This window comes from Drosophila hydei, unplaced genomic scaffold (genome assembly GCF_003285905.1).
Source record: "Drosophila hydei strain 15085-1641.00,03,60 unplaced genomic scaffold, DhydRS2 tig00008135-arrow-pilon, whole genome shotgun sequence".
In the NCBI taxonomy this organism is placed as follows: domain Eukaryota; kingdom Metazoa; phylum Arthropoda; class Insecta; order Diptera; family Drosophilidae; genus Drosophila; species Drosophila hydei.
Window position 1 is genome coordinate 1,245,005 of NW_022045844.1, and position 20,103 is coordinate 1,265,107.

Genomic DNA, 20,103 nt, shown 5'->3' on the forward strand with positions numbered 1-20,103 from the left:
AATACTCGGTACCGCTTTCAATCTGCATATATTGCGACAATGTTGGCATAAATACAATATTTTTATTTAAATATTTCAAAGATACTTTCATGTATGACAATATATGTATGTAATATTCGCACATAGTTATAACGACGTGCATTTTGGCGTGCACAATAAATTCTCGGCTATTTGTTGCATCTTCATCATTTTACAATAAATCTTTTCAGCATTTTTAGTAGTTTTTTTCTCGTGCATGTATACAATAAAAATATATATTATATATGTTCATGTTTATGTATATATATATATATATATATAGTGCAAAAAGTTGTCTGCTGTGCAGTGCATGTTTTAACATTTTTTTCTCATTTAAATATGTTTCTCAAGTTTGTTTTTTTTTTTTTGTTGCTTTAAACGTTAACAATTTGTTAGTTAATACATAAGTATGCATTCAACTTGTATTCTGTTGTAAATGTATATTATTTGAACATTTCATTTAACAAATGTAAAATGGAACAACGTTAATAAAGGAAGTCCCGACCCTATTGCCGACACAAAGTAAATAATGATACATTTAGAAATTGTTAGAAAAAATTACTTGCATTATGAAGTACACCCATACAAAATACATTTAGAAATACAACAGTCAAAATGAAGGAACCTTATATAATTACATCCTAGTACCAACTAAATACTTAGTATTAAATTGAAAATAACATATAGGACCTAGTAAACATAAACAAATTCATGGGAAGCTGTGCTATGGCTTTTTTGCTAGCTCTTCATAAGCTTGGCTTATCAATTAACTTTTGGCTTAACATTTTTTGTAAGGCTGCTGCTGTATTGGTTCATTCAATCAATCAATCAATTAATCGTTTTTTAAGGTGTTATCAAATAAAATCAAATATTCGCCATTGAGCAGCTTTGGGAGGCAAAGTGAGTGAACAAGTACAATAAACCCTTAAAAGATTTTTAGTTTTCGAAGAAAACGCAACAAAGGAGCACTAAAGCAGGCTGCTTGGTGTTGTGGTTGCTGCTGTTGCTGCGGCTGTTGCGTTGCTTTTGGATTACCAGCAAAAGAGGAGGCGGCTGCGTCACGGACTTTGGCTCTGCCATTCGCAATTCACAACTGCTCCCTCTTCTGCCTCTTTGGCTGTTAATTGCAATTGAGCGTATTCTGGTTGGGGCTGCGTGTGACATTGTTGTGATTGATTTGATTCGACTGCGCGATACTAGCGCTCTCGCTGCTCTGCCAGGACAACAGCTTATTGAGCAGTCTATCCATAAAGGGATTACCGCCCAGACGCGCCAACTGTCAACCACAAATGAGAATATATTAGTCACATGATTGCAAAGGAATACAAGCATAATTTCATAACAACCTCGGCACGCGCCTCCGCATCGAGCGTTTCGAGCACTTTGCGTGTATATTGAAAGCTGCCGAGCTTTTCTAGCAGGCTAATGCAGTACTTCTTGACCTCAATGTCGTGCGTGCGTTGTCGCAAAATGTCTGGGAAGTAAAACAACAGTTGAATAAGCAATTATGAGTCGCAGCGAGGGGCGATCGAAAGACTTACGCAAAACCTGTTTGTCTTGCTTCTGCGTACGCACTGCATGTATGACTGGAAACCCAAATTTGCCCTCAGTCAAATCCTCAGCAAAACTCTTATTTTCCGTGTACTGCAAAGGCAAAAGTAGAATAATACATAGGCTTTCAATGATAAGACAATCCACTTGCCTCTTTCAAACTTAAATTGCAGTAATCGTCACGTATTTGAAAATATAGGCCCAGAATGGCTGTTAACTTTGTGAAATCCTCCTTGTTCTCACTAAACAGCTGCATCAGGCGTATGGCCAGCATGAACAGGCCCCCAGTCTTACGTACAGTCATCAGTTTGTAATCAGATTCGGAGGGACATGTAAAACTATCGCGCCAATAAATCTCCATGCCTTGGCCGCGATGCAGTTCCAATAGCTGTTCCGTGTACACCTTGGTTGCCTGTCACACAAAACGAACAAACAAAAACTTATTGATTATTGATAAGCTTTGATAAATGGGGCTGAAACCAGCCTACCTCTGGATGTCCCAGTTGCTGCACCTTTTCCAACGCCAGGAACAGAGCATAATTGGCCGCATTGATGGTGCTAGCCACGCCATAAATAGAATGCGCAACCGGCACACCTCTGCGAAGTATCGAATTGTCTTCAATATCATCAATGCTGTAAGTTAGCAGTCAGAACACAAGAACACATATATGTATATATAAAGCACTCTGTTAATTTCTACGGATGTTATGTGTGAGTTTACTTACTTTACAACATATAAATACGTAACTAATTAAGCTTATCACATAGCAAACAAGACTTGGGTCAAAGTTAGACTTGTTATCTATTTAGGGATCTACTATAATTGTGACTATGGGGCAACCCTCGCAATATGCTAGGCAACACACCAACTAAATGTACATAAATTTAAAACTTACTTTGAGGCCCATATCACTTCAATAACACGCCAGCAAGCAAGGCAAACTGGGCAGCCGACACATTTTGCGTAATTAAAAAATGTTTGAGCGCGTAGAGGAGGGGGCTGCAAACATTTGTGGGGAATTGGAGGCGTGGGCGTTGAAGCGACGCGCAAAGGCAGTCAACCCAAGTGAATGAAGGATGGAGAATGGATGGCAAGTGGGTGGGTGGGCATAGCAGTGAAGCGGAGTGAACATGTTGCATTGCAAGAGTTACAATATTGTGACAATGGCTGTCGACAAGCTGACTTAATGACAATGGCGATGACGATGACGATGCTGGCGCCTTTGAAGCTGTTCACTTTCCTCTGTGTGAATGCTGCCATAGTTGTAAAACCAAGTTTTTGTCGATATGAAAATGCATTTGAACACACAAAAAAACACGAGCCCAAACGCCTTCTGTATTTGTGTGTGTGTGTGTGTGTGTCTGTCGAAAGCCATTTATTAGTAAGTGCGCGCCGAGACGCTGCGATAACAGCTCTCAGCTGTCAGGCACTGTCGACAACTGGTGCCAGCGAACAATGCAGGATATTAAGCGGCATTAAGGACATTTCAGCACATTTGCATTTGAATAATGGGCCGCAAGAGTGGTTGGATGGGTGGTTGTATGGTGCGACAGGTGGCAACGAGACGGGATTAGCCTGCATGATTGAAGCGAAAAACAAGTCGGAAAGCACAACCAAACAATGGAAGCAGATAAGCGACTTATAGCTATACATATATATATACATATATATATTGTTATATATATACGTAAATACAATTTCATATATATCTATAAATGTATATGTATGTATATACAAGAAGCTGCTGAGCCAGCTTTCGTTTATAAGTTCTCTAGAAAAACAGCTAGTATTGCAATGCATCAATTGAAGCGTGCGACGTTTTGTCAGGCACTTTAATTGAAGAAGTTCAAAGATTAACTGTTGCGTATCTTTAATACTCTGTAGCACTCACATACATGCAAGAATGTAATGGTCTGCATTCAACTTGATATAACAATGAAAAATCTAAACATTTAATGCGATTCCATTTTGGGAGATGAGAAGGCACATTTTGCAAACAAATTCAATTGAATTTTATCATAAACAGAACGCTGCGGGCTTTTGTTCGAATTTTTCGATTGATTTCGAAGGCAAATAACCAAAATTTACGCACACGTACTCACTCACACACAAACAAGGTCGGGGGATGGCGCTTGGGCAGCAGTGTGTTCGTGTGTGTACGGGTACATATGTGGAGTGTGCAAGTGTGAGTCATTTGTCCAAGTTCTATACAAATACCCATTGCTAAGTGCCCGCACAATGATGATAATGCTAAATATATACAAAAAAGTCTGATATGAAATATGAATATGATATGAAATTCATATTTTTACCAGCTGTCAGATGAATTGTCCAGACAAGAAATAAGAAAAAAAAATAAAGCTGCAGGGGGCTAAACTTATATCTGCGTATTATCTGGAATTCCATAACACACAAGCTCCCGGAGAAAGGAATCAGTCATAGTAACTGATATTACATCCGATAAAAATAAAGAATTCTATAAAATTAAACTGCAGTTGCATTAATTTTAAATAATTCCAATCAGAATGAAATGTAGAAACTGGCCAACTGCAAGATAATGCAGTTCTGGGCCTTGAAATAACTGTTTCCTGCTGAAAATATTTTCTGTTTCAGCACATCATTCGATTGATATTTGTTTAACTAAATTTTGCTATTTTCCAAAGAAACTGAGTTTATAGAAACACTCCCTTGCACAGGAAACTATTTTCGTTGCTATCTACCACTGTGTATTTTTCTCAATTTTACGCGCTAATAAATTTTGAACTTAAATCGTAAACAGTGCAACAAACAGGCAGGCAACAACAAACAAACATATGTAAATAACAAATGTGTAAGTGTGAAATGAGATAAACATGAGGCGATATGGTTGATGGGGTGAAGGTAATGGTGCGAACGTGATGGTTGTACAGCTAACGTAAACAAAAGGTCGAAAAGGCAAAATGCCAAATCGAACTAAAATGGAATCAGGGAAAGGTCAAATGATTAGTAAAATAAATGCAATATTTTAACAAAGCTATGCATAAATTAAATTTGTAAATCTGTATTTATATGTTTATTATATATTTTTACATATGTAATATTTAATTTGTTTACTTACAGCAAACTTGAGTTATGGAGCATTTGCACAATCTCGCCAATCTGCGTCAACTTTTCGGGCGGTATAAGCAACCAGTGATTGAAGGCCAAGGCCAATTCGGAGCGAAACTGTTTGCCAGGTATTTGCTGTATATACGTAAAGGGCTGCAGCAGAATCTGTGTGCGTGGGCGATGTCAACAGCATGTAAATAAGTCACAAAATAAAAAAAATTCAATTTCAGTCAACACAGAAGGTTAGGGTTCGGGTTTCGCCAGCAAACAAGCGGCAGGATGCTTAAAAATGTCAAAGTTCACAAATGTCATCGCTGCCACTGGTTAACGGTTAACTGGTTTTGGGATTGGGTGGGTTGGTTGCATACCTCGTCCTGTTCCCTTTGAGTTGATTTATCTTTGGTTTTTTGCAATATTCCATTCAGCTCTTCCATTGTGTGGCGCCTGTTGTGTGTGTGTTTGCGTGTATTTTGTATTTGTTGTCCACAACAAAGGCTGACGACGAGAGCGCGTTGTTGAAGTATCGCCCAAGCTTTCAATACGCGTGACTAGAATTGTTTGTTTGGCCGCTCGACTTTAAAGCAGACAGACGCAGCGCACTGCACAACAGTTAAACCAACTATAAACAGAATGAGGAAGATTGTTGATGTCTTATCGATTAATCGATAACTACTGTTTGAAAGCTTACACACGATTGTTATCGATGGGATATTTTTATAGATACAGATATACTTTAATCGATTAGATCGACTTGGAAACCCAGCGATATTGCACGCAGTATATATTTAAGAAATATCGCATTAAAAACAATGTTTTAAGTTAATATTTCAAATTAATTCTTCGCATACCACATGTAGTAGCTAATTGCAAATAGGAATACCTCAATGAAAAAATTTCCTTTGAAAATATCGTTTTGCATCACTTAAGAAATGGCAGCTCAGCATTTCAGATAGCATCGATATCGATAAGCTTATGAATTAATCGGCAAGGTGCCTGCGTGGAAAATAAATAAACTTTTATTTTTAACTATTTGTTTATTTAAAAACGAATTAAAATAATGGCTGCGTCACAGCCAGTGCGCATGAATTGGCATCCAAATATGAAACACAATGAAATAGAAAGGTAACATACAAAAAACTAACAGCAGCCTCACCTATTTTACATGCAACGTCGTCTTTTAGGTGGATTTGCATTTACCCTGCGTACATAAACAGCAAGAAGACACGCCAGGAAGGCCGTCGACTGCCCAAAGAGAATTGTGTTGAAAATCCAACGTATGTGGAAATCCGCGATGTACTCTCGGTGTCCAACTTACAATTTGTTGTGGAGAACAAGCAATATTGTCGCGAAAAGAGCAGGGAGCTCCAGTTTCGAGGCCGAGTGCGCGTGCAACTACGGCATGCGGACGGTACTTTGTGCAACAATGAATTCTCCACCCGTGAGTCTATCATGAAGCATGTAGCCGGTAAAATACCGCAATTAAAAACGCGACAGAACAAAACAAACGACCCTCAGCCGCAAACACAATCGAGTGGGGCTGGAGCTGGTGGTGGAGGCGGTGGCAAGAAGGGCAAGGGCAAACGTCGATGAAGCGCTGTCGTCAAACATTTCTTTGTGAGAATTGTGAAATTTGTTTAGTTGGTTTTTTGTAATAAATTCTAAATATATTGTGGAATAGCAAAGCATCTCTTGTCTGGTATGAAGTTCAAGTGCAAGAATTTGGCCTTGGTCGAATGCAACAATATATAAGTATATATTTAGTACGCATGTCTAAGCTGACCCTAAAACTGAAGCAGTTAATAACGATTGCATATGTGCTCAATTAAAAATGTCTCAAGATCATACAGTGTCAGCGAAAATTCCGGCGAACACCAAAGCAAAACAAATCAAAATTCGACTGACAGTCACGAAGCGGTAGCAACGAAAAACTAAAATAGCGTCTACGATTTCACCCAGTCAGCGTATATAACATACAGCGCGTCTCAAATGCACAGCCAAAGCTCAATTGGAAAGACACAAAGGCAGTGCACACAAAATGATACGGGTTAAACACAATATCATCAGTCTCTACGCCAGCTCCATTTTGTTGGTTGGAGCGTTACTGGCCACTCAGATGTCCATTTCCGCTGGTGTACCAACCACTGCCTCGACTACTGCATCTACTGTACAAACAACAACATCCCGCTATGACAACCCGCTGGTTGAGCATAAGAACGAGAGAAACTGTAAGGCGCTCTGCGAGCATTGCGGCTGTCTTGGATTCTATTGCGGAGAAGAGTGCATTTGCGAGTGCAACAACGAGAACTCGGACACGGAATGCATCCATACTATGCAGGTGAATGCGCGCACCTTGAACACGCCATTTGAGATCCTAATACAAGGACCGAGTGACAATCGATTTGTGCGAAATGCCAAAGAGTTCGAGCAGAAGCGCGAACTGGTGGCCAGAAGTACTGGGGACACTAAAAGTGCACGCAATCGACGTTCCACAATTACTATCTACAAGCCATCAAGGTCAGGAGCTAAGAGGCCAGCTTTATCGTTAAACGCAGTGGAAACACCATCCACAAAAGAAGATAAATTGAATCTGGCACGGCACAAACGTTCCGTGGAACATTTGGAATGGTTTAACGATTTTGCCAGCTCACTGGTGCGCCCTTCGCCATTAGGCTCGATGGCTCAGAAGCAGCGCGACGCAAAAGAAGTTTCACTTAAACGCCAAGCCGCTGCAGCAGAACCACTGTCAATGGTGCATCGGGAACCATGGTTTATGGAACAAAAAGCTCCGCTTCTTAATCGTCCTGCGCCCCTTTACAAGCGACATCATCAAACCGGCGACAGTCAAAGCATTAGAAAATCGAAGAAAAATTTCTCAACCAATATCCGACCTGATTCTATTGAAGAGTCCGAAACGGAAGCTCCAAAACCTAAGGCAGAGATACGTCCATTTCGAGATGCTCTACAGGTAGTAGAACGTATTCCTCGTGTGCTACAGGACACGGTTAGCCATTTAGCCGCCGATGATAACAGTGGCGATGTCTTCAGTCTCAACATTATGAATGATGTGCTGCCCAAGAAAATTTCTCGAAAGGATCAAATGAAGGGTTACCGAAGATTCAGACACTATACTCGAGATAGAAATGTCGAGCCAAAGCCCACAGCCGCTACTAGAGCACCTGTTGTTGTACCCCCAGCACCCCTGGCACCATTAGCACCACTCGCACCACGTGGACTTCTCTTGCCCTGGCTGCGTCAGCGACGCATGAGGCGCTTCCGCGGAGAGCAATAGATGTTAATTTTGGGTAATCCTATTTATCTATGTTTTATATTTTTAAGACTTCCTAAATGGCTGTGTAAGTATGTTTCTTTTGGCCTTAGCTTAGAAGCTAGCAGTTGCTCTAGTAATTTTTCGCAGACGACTAATTCCAATTTCCGCTATCTTCGATTAGGGAATCCTGTAAATTTTATTTGCAAATAAATATTTTTTAACAATAACAAAATAACAACTTCAATTAGAGATATAATATAATACTGGAGGAACTTTCGCCACAAAATTTGAATGATCTGAGAACGAGCGATTGCATTCTGAGTTGCTTTCCACTGCTTGCTTTTAGGCATTGCGTTTAAACTTACAAGTCGGAATAGTATTGCATACTTTTTGGGATCACTTTTAATCAAAATAATGAATTGAAGTGTGTAAGAGTAATAAAGAGAGCGCCGAGTCAGTCGAACGTTGGCAACAAACGCCAACGGTTTTCAGTTGAGTAAATCAGTTGGACCGACCAGTGCGTCTTCAGCTGTTGCTCTGCGTTGACTATATTTTAACAACATCTTAACAGGGTTCCAACAGGTAGTTAACAAATTGGTAAAATGAAAATAAAACAAAGAAGAGTAAACATAATAAAACTATACGAAAGCCGTGCGACGGGTTACACGCGAAAGTAAAGAAGAGCGAAGTGCAAACACTTGCTATCAATGTATTTGTAATGTTACAAAGTGCAACAAAGTACACAAACCAACATGAAATAAAATAAAATAAAATAAAAAAGAGACAGCTATGTGGCTGCTCCCTTGGTCCCCACTTGTTTGGTGGTGTTCGCACCAACAGATGACAATAAGTGTCTGTGTGTTAATTCAACTGTATGTGTGTGCGTGTGCGTGTATGTATGCAGCAACAAAAATAAAAACAAAGAAGTAAATTCGTGCGTTATATACTATTTATACATAGGCATTGAAACAAGCTAAAGATATTATCAGAGCTATATATTTTTGTATATAAATATGTAAATGTTGCGCGTCTCCAGATATGTATGATAGAGCTCATTGAACCAAGAAAAGGAATTAGCTGGGATTCGAGAACTGTACTGTACTGTACTGCACTGCACTGCTAGATGGAGCACAGCTGTTACCCCCAACAAAGCTGATTGAAATTTTTTAGTCAATTAAAATGTGAAATCAATGAATGTGATTCACATCTCCCGCAACTGAGAACAGTCAAATTAATTATATATATATATATATATATATATATATATATATATATATATATATATATATATATATATATATATATATATATATATATATATATATATATATATATATATATTTATATTGAAACTATTTAAATATGCTTTAAATAAAGCACCTGTTGAATGGGCTCACTAGGAAATAATTAGATTCACAAAATGATCTTCGATACCCGAACCGAATTTACAACGCGCATTGCGTAAATAATGGAACTTTGTAGTTAAATGCTAAAACCTTAGTTTACAACAAATACATGCTAAAGTATCTTAACTGCCAGTGCGATAAATGATAACTAATACAGCGATAAGTGACTAAACCAAATAACAAACATCGTTAACTTGTACATGCATACACGCATACATACATACATGCAAACACACATATAAAGCCGGTTGTATTAACGAGTTGGCAACGATAAGCGCACTAATTTGTTAGATGATAAAAAAAATATGAAAACAGCTGAGAAATCGGTATTTGTTTATTTGTGAGTCTGTAAGTTAACGGTGATAAAGTTGAACTACGAGCGAAGCGGGACAGAAGGGAAACAGTTTAGCTATGGGTGTGCGGCTTGATACCCTGTTACTCTGTAACTGACTGATAAGAATGAGCAGTTATTTATTATTTATATTCAATATCTGTTCATACTTAACCATGGAAAACTTAATATATGGTAACTCGTTGCCTATGCAATGCCAGTCAACTTTTTTCACTTTTGCCTGAGTAAGCTAAAATACGCTTTTATACCCTGAGCCCATTGAATAGGGGAATTCAAAATCTGTAGGCTTGAAAACCGAATATATATGCTTACTCTTTTTGTACACTATTTATGACGTAGTAAGAGTTTGTAATTTTTCAACATTTAATTTTCTTGCTATCGATAATAATCGATATTTTAAATTGGTTTTTCAATCACAACTCGGAAATTTAAATTCGCTGAGCCGGTGTCTGTTATGAATATGCTGATTATAAGCACTTCGGATTTTGGATACCTCCCCCACTTCTCTCCCCTCCCAAACTGAAAAACTGTAATTTAAAGGTATAGACTTGTAGCAAATATACATATTTGTAAGTGATTATTATGTTTTAAAAATGTTCTTAAAGACAATTCAGTTTCAGCACATTATCCTGCCCTGCTGCAGACGCTACATAAGCTACGTAGTAAACGAAGAGATTGCTCAGTCGTGCGTGTGTATGTGTTGTGGGCTATGTATACAAGAGGCGTAGTATGATTGAAATAGCAGCATCTCCTAGTCGGGCACTCTCGGCTAGAGCTTATTTTTTACAACCACCTTATAAATTGAGCACATATATATAAGCTAAAGCAAGCTTCAGTCAGTTAAACAATAACTTGAAAATAAACCAAATTGCAAGCACAATCTTTATATATGTATATGCTACATTTTGCATTAAATAATTTTATAGGGTATTTTAAATTGTTTTTTTTACTATCACCATGTGTAGTTCGAGCACCTGCTTAAGTAGATAAGGTCAAGGCGTAGCAAGCCAAATATAAATTGTTTTTGTATTAGATTATGATATTAATACATTTATGCACATATACCTACATATCACTAATATCACAACTAAACCTAACGACATGGACGAATCTCTTCACGAATCACAGCATGAGCCAGCGACGGTAACATTGAAGGGACACAACTGCTACAACTGCGTCTACAGGCACATCATGGATTGCTGGTGTAAGTTTCGGGAGCGTCTGGCAGCCCGTAATCAGCCCGCAGAGCTTGACGATGATCTGGAAACTTTGGAGCAATATACGCAACGCTGGCGTTCCGTGCGCATCATTTATTTTACAATGTTCTTGATGGCCCTTGGCTTTAGCATCATACTCACCGGCATCTGGCCATTCCTTAGCGAGGTACGTACTCTGTATATGTATGTTTATATAGAGGCTAAAGGGCAAGCATCTCTATAGCTAGATCCCAGTGCGGGCAAGGAGTTTATGGGTTTGATTGTGGCCGCCAATCCGTTGGGCCAAATGATCTTCAGTCCCATCTTTGGTCGCTGGGGCAACAAATTGGGCACTATACGACTACCTTTACTGCTTTCGCTGGCGCTCTTCTCTGTGGCAAGTGCGCTGTATTCTTCACTGGAACTCGTGAACAATGTGAAGTACTGGATGCTAATCTCCAGATTCCTAATCGGCGTCAGCTCGGCTAACATTGCTCTCTGCCGGTCTTATTTGTCAGCGGCTACACGTCTTAACGAGCGTACCCACGCCGTCTCCATGGTGTCCTTGGCTCAGGTACTGGGCTTTATCATAGGTCCTGGCCTACAGGCGCTGGTCACGCCGCTGGGTCGCAATGGTCAAGTCTGGTTTTGGGGTGCCATGCACGTGAACATGTATACCGCCTCCGGCTGGATAAATGTGATCATGAGCTTGGGCAACTTTGTAATGTTTCTGCCGGGCATCTTTGAGGAGCACAGAATAGCCGCTCGCGAGATCATGGTGATGCAGGGCGGCACTTCTGAGCGCGAAACCTGGAAGGCAATAAAACCAAATTACTATTCCGCCTGGACACTGATTGTGGCATTCTTCGTGCTGGTCTTCAACTTTGTGCTGCTGGAAACGTAAATGTGACCTGTTCTTGTTGCTACGTTTTACTCTACATTCCGTCTATTCACAGTTTGGGGACTTCGCTGACCATGGATATGTTCGCCTGGACGAATAATGAGGCGCTCTACAACATGGGCATCTTCATGACCATTGCGGCGATTATATCACTGGTCACTTTTGTACTAATTGAACCGCTATGCAAACTCTTTGCCGAGCGTTTTGTTCTCATCTGGGGTGGCTTCTCATTGATGGTGGTGGGTCGCGTACTTTATATACCCTGGGGACCGGATCCGCCAAAGCTAGCTGTTGCTTACAATGCCAGCTCGAACCTCTCCATTGATGATCCCATTTATTTGGGCTGCCCGGCCACACAGGACTGGTGTCCAGAACTGCCAGCGTTGACATTGACGCAGTTTATTATTGGATTTGCATTAACGTCAGTTGGTTATCCAATTGGTGTTACTCTTATACAGACAATATTTTCCAAGGTACTTGGTCCGCGGCCGCAAGGTGTGTGGATGGGCATTATGACATCCGCGGGCTGCTTATCACGTGTGATGGGCCCCGTGTTTGTTGGCTCCATTTACACACGTTTGGGCACTTATTGGACATTCGGTTTTACATCAATTATGATGATCATTTCTATGATCTGGCTGCTGTGCAGCAAGTAAGTAGATGACTTAAAATGAATCCATTACACTCTAATCCTTTCTTCCTCGCAGTCGTGTACTTATTCCACCAGTCGTGGAGAAGCCACCCATACCTATGCAGGTGATACATCCGAAAGATAAACTCAACGATGCTACGCCAAATAACGACGAATCGGATGAATTGCTGGTGGAGTCCAAGGCGATACGCATAGTGCCCTCATCCCAGGCATAGCAGCATCGTGGACTATAATATATTATCCCAATGACTGCCTTTAGTTTACACATTCACTATGAATTTATAGACATAAATATATTTTGCTAGTAACTTATGTGTTTTAATACTAGGTCATTTACAAGGTAAAAATCATACGTACAGGGTCTTTGAATTTTCTCCACAATCGCACGAACATGTATTGGTGCTTAAGTTTTTATTCGTATATATATATTTATATGCTAATCACACAAATCCAATAGGTCGTAGTTATTTACGCTTAAGAATGAACCTCTTTGATGAAATGAAACTTCTGTGATCCTTGCAATCTTTGTTGCCAGCAGAATAACGTTGTCATTAACAGTCAGACAATGCTACATAAGTATGATTAGTATGATAGGGATGTCTATATGGACTATGAATATTTCTTGTTTGTTTTTTTTTTGTTAATGCTGTTAAGCGTGCGGGACTACCAAGGTGCTGGCATCCACATATGTAAAAACGGCAACTGCTGCAGTTGGTGATAATGAGGCATTGTCGGCGACCAGCAAAAGAGCCAACATGATGAACCGCTAAAAGCATTATAGTTGTAAACGGGTACAAGTGGTGGTGCACTTGTAGCAAATGCACCGCCCAAATCAGCTGCTGCTGTCACTCAGCTGCTGCCGTTATAGTAAAACTCATCTCAGTAGGGCGCATACCGGCGACCTGGCGGCGAAGGGCCGCGCATGCCACGTGACGAAATCATACGTTCGTCGAAGGAATCGCGACTAAAGTCTTCATAGCCATGCGGTGTCGGTGAGCTGGTCAATAATATAAAATAATTAAAATCTTGTTATTAATCTTATATTTATATATATATACACACCCGTAGCGACTCATGCCGTTACTGCTGCGTGGGGGCGGAGGTGACCGCCTACTGAACATGGTATCATAGCCACGAGAGACACTACAGGAGCGCAAGCTGCCGCTCAGCGGTGGGGGCAGTGGCATAGGTTCACGACGCGAAATTGGTGGCGGTGGGAAATCACGCATGCGTGATGACTGGTAGCGACGCTCGTACAGATCGCGTGAATCCTCAAAACGGCGGTCATAGTAATCATAATCCTAGAGAACAAAGTGCTCATATTAATATTAAGGTAAAACCTTTTGAGTAAAGTGAATCGTGTATTTTGATATTTTAAGGGTATTCGCGGCGAGTCGATTCATAGACTAACTGCTTAAAAACTGTGGAAATTAATTTAAAATGGAGATATTCAATTTGTAAGCTGGTAATTACAAATATCTTTTAAACTCGTGTCAGACCGTTAATCTTTAAGCAGTTAAATCTTTTCGCCGACCTGTCGAGAGTAGCCAAATTTGTCTGCATTTACCCTAAAACCGTCCATTATGCGATCACGCAGGAATGGCGGAGGTGGCGGTGGCGGCGGATACGGATCACGACTGTACATGCGATCTCTGTAGCCGCCGGCGCTCAACGGTGGTGGTGGCTCGCGTCCACCAGTGCCTGTCCAACGCGGACACTCTTTCGACCAATGACCGGAACGGCCGCAACGATAACACTGCTCCGGATCGCCCATGCCCGGTTTGGGGCGTACACGACTAGTGGAAACCTGCACCTTCAGTGGCTGTCCATCAACAACGCGACCGTTCAACTCCTTGATAGCATCCTGCACATCACCGACACAATCCAAATGGACAAACCCATAATTGCGCACAATGTCGCATTCGACGACGGTTCCGTATTTCTGAAATAGTTCGCGCACCTCCGGCGCACGCGTTTTGTCGGTAAGATTTCCAACGAAGATTTTCGTTGTTGGCGTATTGGGGGCGCGTCGACTTTTAGCGGCCTCCACCTTGATGGCGTTATCATTCAAAACGTAACCGTTCAAGTTCTGTATGGCATCGCGACCCTGCTGTTCGGTTTCCATGTGTACAAAGCCATAATTTTTCACCACATCGCATTCGACGACAGTACCGTATTTCTCGAATAGCGCACGCAATTCGGTTGCCTGCGTCTTCTCATCGAGATTACCGATGAACAACTTGAACGTGCCGGCTCCGGGCATCACGGCGACGGTTTCGGCTGCGGCGTCGTCCACGGTTCTTGCGTTAATTCAATATCTTGGGAAGCTTGAGGCGTTAGCGTACGCGATTTTTGTGTTCTGTTTTGTTTACGCGTTATTGACGTAAATGTAGCGCAGCTTGTGAACGACAACGGCGGCGACCGCGACCTCAAAGTGAAAGAAGAAGCAATGCAAATTTTCATTTTGATTGTGGTTTGTATTGAGGCAGAGCAAGAGACAAGCAATTCGATAAAAATTTAACAACAAAGAAAGGTCACAACGCGTCCATTAAACTCTAAGATCAGACACATGCACAACGCGTGAAAAATCATTATAATTTCCACACAATATACAAAACAAGATGGCGGCGACAGCGACGGCGGCAATGCGAAATACTGATATGCAGAAATGGCAGGACGGCGGCTTCTATAGTTGTTTATGCGTTCAAACTTTTAAAGACTTCTTACCTGTGCTCTTCTTAATAGCAAATAAAATATTGCCCAAATTCTATATTCTCTCTCTGTGTTCAGCAGCTTACAAAAACTCACTTTCCCACAACCTCTTAGGCAAAATGATTTTATGTGTATGTATGCCAGTACTGACAAATTAAATATCGACTATAAAAAACTCATCCCTGTCGATATGGAAAAATCGAGTTGGAGTATCGATATTCCCTGCTTGTATACTTAGTGCAAAATCTTTTCGATTAACTGTTATATTGGTTTGTACGCTCTACTTGATTGCTTAGCTAGAACACCTTCAAGGTATGACAAAATATTATTAAAGCTGCCGATAAATAATATTAGGGCTGCAACATTGTTGTAGTCTACAACACTGGAATTCCGAATTAGCGCTCTTATTAAAAAAAGCGGGAAAGATAGTTGTAATCAAACAATAATTATGGAAACTCCTACGGGACGTGCTGCACGGCCTTCACGAACTGCTACGCCGCGGCTCTCGGAGCGCAAGAAGCAATTGTTTCGTAGCCGGAGTTCTATGATGGACCAAATAGAAGACGACGGGGATGTCGAGGACCCATTGTTGGGTATTGCACCTCTGAAGCCAAGACACCTAAGTCAGTTAACTAAAGGAACGAAGAAGCCAAACAATCGTTGCAACCTGTTCGAGAGCGTTGGTGATAGAGATGATCAAAGTAGTATGAGCAGTTCTCCCGAGACCAATAAGGAAAACAAGACCTTACGGAAGACACGTGGCTCTGCTATATCGGCGGGGACGGAGGAGCAATTGCCGCATTTGTTTACTAAAACTATGCGCATTCATAGCAATAGCAGCACCAGCCAAAGTCATAGCTCCAGTCCACGCACGCCCCAAGGACGAGGCCGTGTCGTAAACGCTGATGAATCTAGCACGGATACTGATGACTCAGCCACTGGTAAGCAAAGAAAAGTAACAAAAAGAGCGCACGAAATGATGGCTGCAGTGACCATCGAATCTTCACCGGAATCCGCCACAACATCGCCAAAGTGCAAGTGGCGCAGGACCCAAAAAGAATGCATACCGACAATGGCGTTCTATTCATGTACTACCAGTACTCAAAGTGCTTCACGTAGATCAGGCTCTTTGAAAAGTGTACGTCGGACGGCACAGCAACAACGCGTAGGCAAGACTAAGGCTACTTCGCCGCCATTTCGTCCTCGATTGGGCATCAATAAGGGCGTGCATCACGGAATACGAAAACCTCAGCGTACCGGCGCATCGATCAATTTGGATGACATATTGGGATCGTTGCGGAATGAGAAATTACGCAATATGATTATCACGAAACGGGAGGAGCTAGCCAAGGTAGAGGAGGTCCACAATATACTGCGCAGTGCAAAGGATCCAATTAAAATGGCTAAGCCGCTCAGCGTAATCGCTCTTGATGATGCCAATAATAATAATAATAACAATAACAAGGAAACTGAAGCACAATTTTTATCTGCTGTGGATTTTTCCGACCTTAGCGACGATGAAGAATTGCATACTCCCTCAACTCAGGCTGTAGCCATGGAACTCGAACCAATTATACCAATAATTCGTCATTCTAATCCAACAGACACATCGCCTAAAGCGGATCCTCCCAACAATCGAAAGTTCTTCAAATCAGGCAAACGTAACAGCACGTGCATGGAGGTACGGATAACGGATAACATTCGCGCTAGCGTTAGCCAGGGCAAGATATCGTTGATGGAGGCCCCTATAAAAAAACATCGACAAGTGCGCGTTAAATCCTCTACAATTTTTTCAGCAGAGCAGGCGACCGTTGATGCAATACTACGTAATCTTGACGAGACCGTCGTGGATGAAATCATTGAACCAGGACCAATAGCGGAATCAATACCTCAATCTCGGACAGATCCTGAAATGGAAGATCAGGTATTGGTGCCAGATCCATACGAAAAGTACCGTCAACAATTGCCATACCAGACAGATGATCCTGCAATTATTGAACAGCAAGCCCTCTTGCTCGAGTTTCTAATAACCAATAACATATGTACAGATAAGAATTTTGAGATATTTATAGCTGATCCAGATAATCACAAGGAAGAGGCCACAAGCATTGTAGATAATTTATACACGGTAGTTTATGCAGATCAGCTAGATCTGGCAGAAGCTGAGAACAGCAACAAAACTGAAATCGATCATGTACCTGTGGAGGACAACTCTCCAGCGTTGGATGTAGAAAAGACCAATAAAACGGAAACGAGTTTGTTGTCCGTTGAGCCTCAAGGAAAATTGTTTCCTATTTTCACTCAACGCCTACAGCCAATGACACTAAAGTCATCGCGGCATAAGACGAATGCCTCGCTGCGGTTAATGACTGGTGCGAGTGGTTCCAATCAATATCAAATCGACGCTGGTCAAAAGGCCTTTGGAGCCAGGCAATGCCAACAGTGTGGTCTAGTCTATACCGTCCATGAACCAGAGGAGGAGCAGTTACATAAGGAATATCATGATGCTGCCCATGTGCTACGTTTTAAGGGTTGGATAGACGAAGATATCGTAGCCGTTTGTCCAGATTGGGCGGCTGATGGACGGATTATACGTTTGAACGAACGTGCTCCTTCTGTCCGCTTACAGCGGCTTACTGAACTGATCAACGTAATAGACAAGGAATTGGGCTACTCCTCCTATGTTGTGCCAAAGACATTTGTAGCCTTCCTTGCTGTGCGTAAACAGCAAATCGTGGGGCTGTGCCTTGTACAGCCGCTGACGCAGGCGCACAGATTTATTCAGGTCGATGGCATCGACTACTTTAGTGAGGAGACATTTGAAGCTAGGTAAGTATTTAATGTAAGCCCTCCGTTATCTGCCTGTTACTAGTAATATTCTGTATTCCATTTTATGTAGCTGTGGTGTGGCCCGCATTTGGGTTTCGTCACTGCATCGTCGGAAAGGGATTGCCAGCAAATTACTGCGCGCAGTGCAATATCATACCGTTTTGGGTTTCGAAATACATCGTGATCGCATTGCATTTAGCTCACCGACGGATGATGGACGGGCTTTAATTCGTCAATTTACGCAGAATGATAATTTCCTGACTTACCAATGAGAAACACAGGAGTTTGGCTATTGAATAGCTGGCTATTGTACGCTGTTGAATATCGTTTACTATAAATGCCTATGTTTTAGTTATTAAGAAAGAAAGATATTTTGAAATGAAATTGTGTTATATTTAAACCAAATTTGTTTGCAGAATGGTGTTTTAATTTAGTATTAATTTTTCGAAGCATACTTTTAGACGCATCCTAACACGCAGTCTAAATAAACGCGATAGTTATATATCGATATTTATTTCAATATTGATCAGTAGCAGCAATGCAACTTATCAATCGATAGTTAAGTTAGCTTGTGAGCCAGGCTTTGGGCGTTGTTTTTATTGCTGGTCTAGAAATAGATAAAAATATTAATTATAAACGCATGTGCAGTGTTTAGAAATAGAAATAAATCGAGCCAAGTTTCAATTGCAGTTATACTTAATTGAGAGCAAATGGTAAGTGAACGAAATATAATAAATGTTGCATCTAGCAAGGCAACGCGGTAATTAGTGCCACGCCCAACGTGACTGAATTGAACTAAAATCAAAAGCAACATTTAGGGTTGAATGTAGTCTGTTGTCAACGTTTCTTATTGTGTATACGCATATTTCAGACAATTCGGCGTTACACTTGTGGTCAGCAAGAGAAGCAAGTAGCTAACAGAGAAATAGGCCAGTGACTTCATCAGTCAACGGCTTCTCCTATCACACTCTAAAGTAAATAAAGGCAGAGCTTGTGGGACTATGTCCACAATCGAAGAGGAGCGTAAAGCGTACATTAATAATCCATATTTTACTGGACCCATCTACGGCAGCTTCAAGCCGTTTTATGTGACTATCGCCATTTGCACAGTTGTGCTCGGCTCGATAATTATATTAAACATAATCTTGGGCTGCTGCTCCAAGCACCGCAAGTACTGGCAAGACCGGCACACGGGCAATCGCTGGTTAGTTTCCATTTGGTCTTCTACTCCTCACAAGCAACCACCTCTTGACTTCACTGAGCTTAAGGACGCCAGCTATTTCGATCGATTCCACGTAAATAATTACCTCGAAGTAAAAAGCTTTCACAACATAACATATCTGTCCATTACAGCCTACCACTCACCAACAAGTGTTTCCCAGTGACGTCGTCGTTTCAGTTGACGATTTAGAGCCCGTTCATCAGTCGCATCATCAACAACGACCACCCCGTCCAGAGGGTCGTACATTGCATCAGCAGCGCCAGCGCGAAGAATACGTTGAGTTGCAGAAGCGTGAAAGTGACATTTAAACCATGGCATTATATTTTCTATATCCCGCCGTAGCTGCCTTAGCTCTCTTCGTTATAGGCGTCATCATTGTCATGCTGCGCTATGGTCCGCGTCTATGTGGGCTACGTCATCATGCTCTACCCGACAATCATGACTTGCGGGAAAAGACCTACGAGCATGAGATTAGTTATGCCTGATCCGCCATTTCCATAATTTTCTCTTAAACACAACCACTTTTACTAACCATATTTATAAGTTTCTATATATTGACCATAACTAACTTTTCACAAAAATATTTAATTGTGTCTGCTGGAATTGCACAATTTCTTTTACATACATGCAGTACAAAATGCCCTCAACATTTAGTTAACATTTGTCAGCCAGCTTTTATCATTCCATTTTGAAAAACATACAAATAATGTGCCTTCAATATCTCAATGAGAAACGTTTGCCGTCCAAGTGTCTTTTAGAATTTTAAGAGTGCTCAGCTAAAAATATATAAACATACCCTTTTGATATGAACAGAAAAAGTTTATAACCTTTTTATATAAAATTGAATCAGTTATAATGCATGTTTGTTTAATGTGCACTTTAATAAGAAATATAATTTACAAACAAAC

At 41.1% G+C, this 20,103-nt stretch overlaps 8 protein-coding genes across 12 annotated transcripts; 6 read left to right on the forward strand and 2 right to left on the reverse strand.

Moving 5' to 3' along the window:
• Positions 1 to 349: 349 nt before the first annotated feature.
• On the reverse strand, positions 350 to 5,301 carry LOC111601038 (geranylgeranyl pyrophosphate synthase). Of its 2 annotated transcripts, none has more exons than XM_023317451.2 (7): positions 5,026 to 5,301; positions 4,668 to 4,822; positions 2,058 to 2,166; positions 1,721 to 1,981; positions 1,560 to 1,662; positions 1,365 to 1,492; positions 350 to 1,294 (listed from the first exon to the last, which is right to left on the reverse strand). In XM_023317451.2, exons 1-7 carry the CDS (start codon positions 5,089 to 5,091, stop codon positions 1,139 to 1,141), a joined length of 978 nt encoding a protein of 325 aa, XP_023173219.1. In that variant the 5' UTR covers positions 5,092 to 5,301; the 3' UTR covers positions 350 to 1,138. The 2 variants fall into 2 exon arrangements, with proteins under 2 accessions (XP_023173219.1, XP_023173218.1); XM_023317450.2 differs by having other exon boundaries at positions 351 to 1,294; positions 2,058 to 2,202.
• A 297-nt stretch (positions 5,302 to 5,598) lies between these two features.
• LOC111601048 (signal recognition particle 19 kDa protein) lies at positions 5,599 to 6,336 on the forward strand. The gene is made up of 2 exons (XM_023317463.2): positions 5,599 to 5,779; positions 5,839 to 6,336. Exons 1-2 carry the CDS (start codon positions 5,715 to 5,717, stop codon positions 6,245 to 6,247), a joined length of 474 nt encoding a protein of 157 aa, XP_023173231.1. The 5' UTR covers positions 5,599 to 5,714; the 3' UTR covers positions 6,248 to 6,336.
• Positions 6,337 to 6,455: 119 nt separating this feature from the next.
• Positions 6,456 to 8,104, forward strand: LOC111601047. The gene has a single exon (XM_023317462.2). It carries the CDS (start codon positions 6,693 to 6,695, stop codon positions 7,944 to 7,946), a length of 1,254 nt encoding a protein of 417 aa, XP_023173230.2. The 5' UTR covers positions 6,456 to 6,692; the 3' UTR covers positions 7,947 to 8,104.
• A 325-nt stretch (positions 8,105 to 8,429) lies between these two features.
• On the forward strand, positions 8,430 to 12,723 carry LOC111601019 (major facilitator superfamily domain-containing protein 8). Of its 3 annotated transcripts, XM_023317423.2 has the most exons (5): positions 8,430 to 8,507; positions 10,812 to 11,066; positions 11,124 to 11,779; positions 11,836 to 12,432; positions 12,488 to 12,723. In XM_023317423.2, exons 2-5 carry the CDS (start codon positions 10,875 to 10,877, stop codon positions 12,645 to 12,647), a joined length of 1,605 nt encoding a protein of 534 aa, XP_023173191.2. In that variant the 5' UTR covers positions 8,430 to 8,507; positions 10,812 to 10,874; the 3' UTR covers positions 12,648 to 12,723. The 3 variants fall into 3 exon arrangements, with proteins under 3 accessions (XP_023173191.2, XP_023173190.2, XP_023173192.2); XM_023317422.2 differs by lacking the exon at positions 8,430 to 8,507 and having other exon boundaries at positions 10,642 to 11,066; XM_023317424.2 differs by lacking the exon at positions 8,430 to 8,507 and having other exon boundaries at positions 10,986 to 11,066; positions 11,128 to 11,779.
• An 80-nt stretch (positions 12,724 to 12,803) lies between these two features.
• Positions 12,804 to 18,315, reverse strand: LOC111601020 (RNA-binding protein lark). Of its 2 annotated transcripts, XM_023317426.2 has the most exons (4): positions 18,240 to 18,315; positions 14,000 to 14,860; positions 13,495 to 13,733; positions 12,804 to 13,429 (listed from the first exon to the last, which is right to left on the reverse strand). In XM_023317426.2, exons 2-4 carry the CDS (start codon positions 14,693 to 14,695, stop codon positions 13,312 to 13,314), a joined length of 1,053 nt encoding a protein of 350 aa, XP_023173194.1. In that variant the 5' UTR covers positions 14,696 to 14,860; positions 18,240 to 18,315; the 3' UTR covers positions 12,804 to 13,311. The 2 variants fall into 2 exon arrangements, with proteins under 2 accessions (XP_023173194.1, XP_023173195.1); XM_023317427.2 differs by lacking the exon at positions 18,240 to 18,315 and having other exon boundaries at positions 14,000 to 15,153.
• On the forward strand, positions 15,427 to 18,378 carry LOC111601017 (N-acetyltransferase eco). Its single transcript, XM_023317421.2, has 2 exons — positions 15,427 to 17,973; positions 18,044 to 18,378. Exons 1-2 carry the CDS (start codon positions 15,593 to 15,595, stop codon positions 18,243 to 18,245), a joined length of 2,583 nt encoding a protein of 860 aa, XP_023173189.2. The 5' UTR covers positions 15,427 to 15,592; the 3' UTR covers positions 18,246 to 18,378.
• A 162-nt stretch (positions 18,379 to 18,540) lies between these two features.
• LOC111601074 lies at positions 18,541 to 19,509 on the forward strand. The gene is made up of 3 exons (XM_023317500.2): positions 18,541 to 18,686; positions 18,845 to 19,268; positions 19,327 to 19,509. The coding sequence occupies exons 2-3, from the start codon at positions 18,975 to 18,977 to the stop codon at positions 19,501 to 19,503; spliced, it is 471 nt and encodes a 156-aa protein (XP_023173268.1). The 5' UTR covers positions 18,541 to 18,686; positions 18,845 to 18,974; the 3' UTR covers positions 19,504 to 19,509.
• Positions 19,499 to 20,024, forward strand: LOC111601075. Its single transcript, XM_023317501.2, has one exon. It carries the CDS (start codon positions 19,507 to 19,509, stop codon positions 19,678 to 19,680), a length of 174 nt encoding a protein of 57 aa, XP_023173269.1. The 5' UTR covers positions 19,499 to 19,506; the 3' UTR covers positions 19,681 to 20,024.
• The last annotated feature ends 79 nt before the right edge of the window (positions 20,025 to 20,103 follow it).

Excerpts from the sequence above, each read along its gene's own strand:
- LOC111601074 (XM_023317500.2), top strand. The coding sequence starts at position 18,975 with ATGTCCACAATCGAAGAGGAGCGTAAAGCGTACATTAATAATCCATAT. Across the intron at positions 19,269-19,326 it reads GCTATTTCGATCGATTCCAC|CCTACCACTCACCAACAAGT; the intron begins GTAAATAATTAC and ends TGTCCATTACAG.
- LOC111601075 (XM_023317501.2), top strand. The coding sequence starts at position 19,507 with ATGGCATTATATTTTCTATATCCCGCCGTAGCTGCCTTAGCTCTCTTC.
- LOC111601019 (XM_023317422.2), top strand. The coding sequence starts at position 10,737 with ATGCACATATACCTACATATCACTAATATCACAACTAAACCTAACGAC. Across the intron at positions 11,780-11,835 it reads AACTTTGTGCTGCTGGAAAC|TTTGGGGACTTCGCTGACCA; the intron begins GTAAATGTGACC and ends GTCTATTCACAG. Across the intron at positions 12,433-12,487 it reads ATCTGGCTGCTGTGCAGCAA|TCGTGTACTTATTCCACCAG; the intron begins GTAAGTAGATGA and ends TCTTCCTCGCAG.
- LOC111601017 (XM_023317421.2), top strand. The coding sequence starts at position 15,593 with ATGGAAACTCCTACGGGACGTGCTGCACGGCCTTCACGAACTGCTACG. Across the intron at positions 17,974-18,043 it reads GAGGAGACATTTGAAGCTAG|CTGTGGTGTGGCCCGCATTT; the intron begins GTAAGTATTTAA and ends CATTTTATGTAG.
- LOC111601020 (XM_023317426.2), bottom strand. The coding sequence starts at position 14,695 with ATGCCCGGAGCCGGCACGTTCAAGTTGTTCATCGGTAATCTCGATGAG. Across the intron at positions 13,734-13,999 it reads GCATAATGGACGGTTTTAGG|GATTATGATTACTATGACCG; the intron begins GTAAATGCAGAC and ends TTTGTTCTCTAG. Across the intron at positions 13,430-13,494 it reads AACGGCATGAGTCGCTACGG|CTCACCGACACCGCATGGCT; the intron begins GTGTGTATATAT and ends ATTATTGACCAG.
- LOC111601048 (XM_023317463.2), top strand. The coding sequence starts at position 5,715 with ATGGCTGCGTCACAGCCAGTGCGCATGAATTGGCATCCAAATATGAAA. Across the intron at positions 5,780-5,838 it reads AAACACAATGAAATAGAAAG|GTGGATTTGCATTTACCCTG; the intron begins GTAACATACAAA and ends GTCGTCTTTTAG.
- LOC111601038 (XM_023317450.2), bottom strand. The coding sequence starts at position 5,091 with ATGGAAGAGCTGAATGGAATATTGCAAAAAACCAAAGATAAATCAACT. Across the intron at positions 2,203-4,667 it reads CTCCATAACTCAAGTTTGCT|CATTGATGATATTGAAGACA; the intron begins GTAAGTAAACAA and ends GCTAACTTACAG. Across the intron at positions 1,663-1,720 it reads GCAATTTAAGTTTGAAAGAG|TACACGGAAAATAAGAGTTT; the intron begins GCAAGTGGATTG and ends TTGCCTTTGCAG.
- LOC111601047 (XM_023317462.2), top strand. The coding sequence starts at position 6,693 with ATGATACGGGTTAAACACAATATCATCAGTCTCTACGCCAGCTCCATT.